Below are 4,933 nucleotides of genomic sequence, written 5' to 3'. Positions count from 1 at the left end.
CTGAGCCAGGGGAGGAAGCATGCGGGGCTATTTACTGGTCTTCTGCCTTATTTGCTGCACCGCGGACGGGCAAATAGTGTATTCCATCGCCGAGGAAACAGAGCGTGGAGCGTCTGTTGGGAACATAGCAAAGGATTTAGGAATAGATGCAGCTACACTCTCAGCTCGGAAATTTCGCATGATCACCGGTTCAAGTAAGCAATATTTTAATATAAATGCCAGCACGGGGGCTTTGTCTGTTAACGAGCCCATAGACAGAGAACAGCTTTGTGAATTAAAGTCTGTCTGTCTTCTGAATTATGAACTTGTGTTAGAAAACCCTCTAGAGCTTTATAGGATGGAATTTAAAGTCTTGGACATAAATGATAACTCCCCCAGCTTTCCCTTAAGTGAATATCATATAAACGTGCCTGAGTTCCTGTCACCCGGGGCACGGTTTACACTCCCCAATGCCCAAGATCTTGATGAAGGTGCTAACGGTGTCCAGAATTATACTCTGAGCCCTGATGAACATTTCCATTTGGAAATGCAGATCCGTGGGGACGGGAGTAAATATCCCGAATTGGTGCTGAAGAAAGCCTTAGACAGGGAGCAGCAAGCCACTCACAGACTTGTGCTTACAGCCAAAGATGGTGGGGATCCTCCGAAGTCCGGCGATGTCCCAGTCATTGTGACTGTGCTGGATACCAATGACAATGCACCAGAATTTGAGCACTCAGTCTACAGGGCGAGTATCTTGGAGAACTCCCCCAATGGCACTTTGGTAGTCCAAGTGCATGCCACAGACTTGGATGAAGGTCCAAATGGAGAGATCAGGTATTCATTCAGCAATACGACTTCTGCTGACTTACAGCGAATGTTCTCGATTCACCCACACACTGGGGAGGTGACAGTCAATGGCGTTTTAGCTGTTCACAGACCCCTTCTCGAGATGCTTATTGAGGCAAGGGATAATGGGGCATTTGGCATGTCCAGCACAGCTAAGCTGCTGGTGGAAATCACTGATGTGAACAATCATGGTCCAGAGATTACAATTACATCCCTTTCCAGTCCCATTCCTGAGGATGCTGTTCCTGGCACGGTGATAGCTCTGCTGAGTATTTTGGATAAGGACCCAGGGGAGAATGGGAAAGTAACCTGCCAGATCCCTGATAACCTTCCCTTCCAGTTAAAGCCTTCCCTTGAAAACTACTACAGCCTTGTCACCAGTGATCTTCTGGACCGAGAGCTGATCAGTGAGTACAACATCACCATTACTGCCACAGACTTGGGCTCTCCACCCATCACCACTCAGAAGACTGTTTGGGTGCAGATTTCTGATGTGAATGATAACCCTCCTGTCTTCAGTGCTGACACATTTGATGTGTTTGTGGAGGAGAACAATCCCCTTGGTGCTTTTCTCTACCAGGTCTCAGCATCTGACCCTGATATAGGGGAGAATGGACGGGTCTCTTACATGCTCAGGAATTCCACAGTTGCAGGCAGTGCCCTGACCAGCTTTCTGTCTGTCAACTTGGCCAATGGGAGCATCTATGCAAAACGTGCCTTTGACTTTGAGCAGCTTAGGAGCTTCTACTTCCAAGTAGAAGCCAAGGACAATGGGTCACCAGCCTTGAGCGCTGCCATAAGAGTGAATGTTTACATCTCAGACCAGAATGACAATGCCCCAGCCATCCTGTACCCCACCAGCCACAATGGCTCAGTAGCAGTGGAAGTTGTGCCCCGCCTGGCTGATGAGGACTACCTGGTGACCAAAGTGGTGGCAGATGATGAGGACAATGCCCAGAATGCCTGGCTTTCCTATCACCTGGCCCACTCCTCCGACTCTACCCTGTTCCAGTTGTCACCGCACACTGGGGAGCTGCGCACCACACGTTCCATGCGCTCCACTGACTTCCTCAAGCACAAGGTGGTGGTGGTGGTGCAGGACCATGGGGACCCACCACTCTCCTCTACTGTGACAGTCGGTATCCTGCTGGCTGACACCCTGCCCCAGGCACTGCCAGACTTTGATGACAGTGGGGAGCCACCACCACTACTCAACGCTACAAACATCTACTTGATTGCTTCCCTTGCTTGTGTCTCGCTTATCTTTGCGGCATTACTGCTCTTCCATTGTGAGGCTGTGCCGCTGCCGGACTTGCTGCTGCAACGGCTGCTGCTGCCCAGCTGATGACTATAAAAAGTATTGCTATAGTGTGCACATGCTTCCCAGTTCCCACCTCCCACCAGACATGCTGGAGGTCACTGGTGTGGGTAAACTGACTCATACCTACTTGTACAGGGCATCTGTAGGGCTTGGACGTAGTAGCAGCAACATCCCAAATGGTGATGCTGGGAATGTTTCCAGTGGTTCAAGGTTACAGGTGCCAGGACCCTGCATCCAAGTGCAGCAGGTCCAAAGTGACCGTTTGAGCGCTGTCCTGGTGGTAAGTACTTCTTCCTTTCCCTTTTCTCTCCCAGGCACGTGGCCTTGTGTCTGCACTGGGTTGCTCAGTGCAGAAGGTACTGAGAGTATTTGCAGGAAAACAGGTGTCATTTCAGGGTATCAGGAGGAAATTTTGGATTCTTTTATGTATTTCTTAAAGCCAAGGATCTCTTTGTCTGTGGTCATGGGATGACTAAAGGATTTATTTTCCCCACAAATATTAAGGAGCTTCAGACATAACTGAAAGTAAAGAAGATAAAAGTGAAAACTAAACACCTTGTAAGCCAAACCGTTGTCTTCAGAAAGATAGGCAGCAGCATGATAAGGGTGAATGCAAATTTCTAATCCATGGAAGGTTCTAAGCTACACTGTGTGGAACCTGTGGGTTTGTTTTATTCTTAAAACGCCCCCCACCCCCAATTCCTGAGATTTTCTTCATTGAAGGAGAGTAGTTTGAGCCAAGGTGCTGGTTTACACTGCCCAAGGTAAGTCTAAGGTGCAATAGTAAGAATTCCACATCCAGCACCTTTTTAGGAAATGTGATTTATGGTGCTTTTCTCTCTTTCCAAAAAAATCTATGGATTTTTTGAATATAAATAATTCTCTTGTGAGCCTCTGACCAAGCTGCTTTCTTCTCAATAGTCTGATGGGTGACTTTGCAGGAGAAAATATCTTACTGTGATCCCAATGTAGGGCTAGCAGGTGGGCTATGTCTGCAGACCTCATCTCCTGGGTGTTGCTGTGTCACTTGTCCAAGACTCAGTTTTCTTACATGTATTTTTAATAGGTGCTGTGAGTCATCTTTCTATTTTCGTGAAGTTTTGAGGTGTTTTGTTTGCAAACTGTCAAATTCCTTAGTGTGCATAACAGTAACTAACCAGTGTTGGCTCTGTCCAGACCAGTACTCTGTGTCTGGCAAGAGCTGCTCTAGATGTTTCTAAGGAAGATGTAAGAATTCCAGTTAGACAGACATGATAGAATCTGCTTCCTGCTGCTCTTTTTATCCTAATTTACAAGTATTAGAAGTTGTCCTGAGTCACTAACCTTTATTTTAATTTTTAAAATCATTATTGTACCTTTAAATATATGTAAATGCCCAATCCCTTTTTGAACCTTGATGTAAGGGTAACTTCAGCAATTTCTTTGGACATTCAAATACATATTCAACTATATAACACTTTGTTTTATAACTCTTGAATTTCCAAGTAGTGATTTTTACTAAGTTTTCCCTTCTTCTGTAAAAGGTTCCAGATTATCTTTTAACTATACAATTAGTTTATCATGTCTTCTTATTTATCTGTTGGCAAGGTGAGCTAGGTTTGTGGGTTTGGGTTTTTTTCTCTTTTTTGAATACCTTTCCCACATAAATCCTTCTGACAAGGAAAGATCTCTTCTCAAATATTTGTTATTTGATTTACACAGGATGGTTTATCTAGTATTTAATCCAAATCACAATCAGTTTTAAGTTCTGTGCTGTGTAGTGGCAGAGACTTGAATACGCCATGGGTTTCTCACTGCAATGGGGGTGTGTAGAATAACCTAGATCGTGCAAAAGCAGAAGCCTCAGTGTCTTTTAGAAAGAAATTTTAGAGTCCAGAAAAATAGCAGTTGATGATATGTAAAGAAGAATCTGTATGTAATGCATTTGGGAATATTGATTATTTTGATGATCTGAAAAAAAAGGCTGAGTTAGAACCTTTGTAATGGTGAGTTAAAAACCTTTTTGGCAATCTCTTAACTTGGGCTTGACAGTGGCTTGGGGATATATCCTTGGCTGGAGAGTAGTTCATAATGGCAAAACATTTATAACAATGATGATATATATTAAAATATTAACCTGGCACAAATCATTTCCTTATTCCTATTGAGCAAGATGTGGAAGCTCAGTTTACCAACACATTAATGAACTGAATAATAATAAAAATGCAGAAGTATCCCTGATGTCTATAATGAGAACAACTAGAATGTAACTTGAAATATGAGGCAACTGTTTGGGACCTTTTGATAGTGGGTAAAATAAATACCAGATGTCATATTTGGCAATTTTAATTCCTTGGCTCCTGGTACTTAGAGATGGGCAGCCATAGGTGTGACTATCCAGGATTTCCAGCTGGAAAAAAAGCTACGTACACATATTCATATATATGTGTGTGTGTGTATATATATACACATACAATGTACATGTTTCCTGCAAAGTTTGTAAGCCTTAAAATGTCTTATTCAAATAATCAGGGCAGAAACTGCACTTTCTCTGCTTCCATGTTTGTACATGCTTAAGATTCACCAAGATTTCAAATAAAGTATAATTATGCTAGAGATGCTTGGAAAATAGTTTCCACTCATCTGAAATGCAAAAGAGAACTGTCACTAGCTTTGAAGGCTATTTCTTAGTCCAAATCCTTCTGGACTTCAATGTGATTTCTATGCAGAAAGATCACAGTCACTTCAGTGAGGAATAGTTTTACTAATTCAATATTAAAATCAAAGGATTATAATTTTTCAGTG

General features: G+C 43.2%; 1 protein-coding gene across 1 annotated transcript; it reads left to right on the top strand.

Moving 5' to 3' along the window:
* Positions 1–10: 10 nt before the first annotated feature.
* Positions 11–2,173, top strand: PCDHAC1 (protocadherin alpha subfamily C, 1; the record flags this gene model as incomplete). The annotated part of the gene is made up of 1 exon (XM_009077257.1): positions 11–2,173. A coding segment is annotated over one exon (2,163 nt), but the record flags the coding sequence as incomplete, so codon positions are not given.
* Positions 2,174–4,933: the final 2,760 nt, after the last annotated feature.

This window comes from Acanthisitta chloris, unplaced genomic scaffold (genome assembly GCF_000695815.1).
Source record: "Acanthisitta chloris isolate BGI_N310 unplaced genomic scaffold, ASM69581v1 scaffold39606, whole genome shotgun sequence".
NCBI lineage: Eukaryota > Metazoa > Chordata > Aves > Passeriformes > Acanthisittidae > Acanthisitta > Acanthisitta chloris.
Note: the sequence above shows the minus strand (reverse complement) of the source record. Positions and strands in the feature narration are given on the sequence as shown.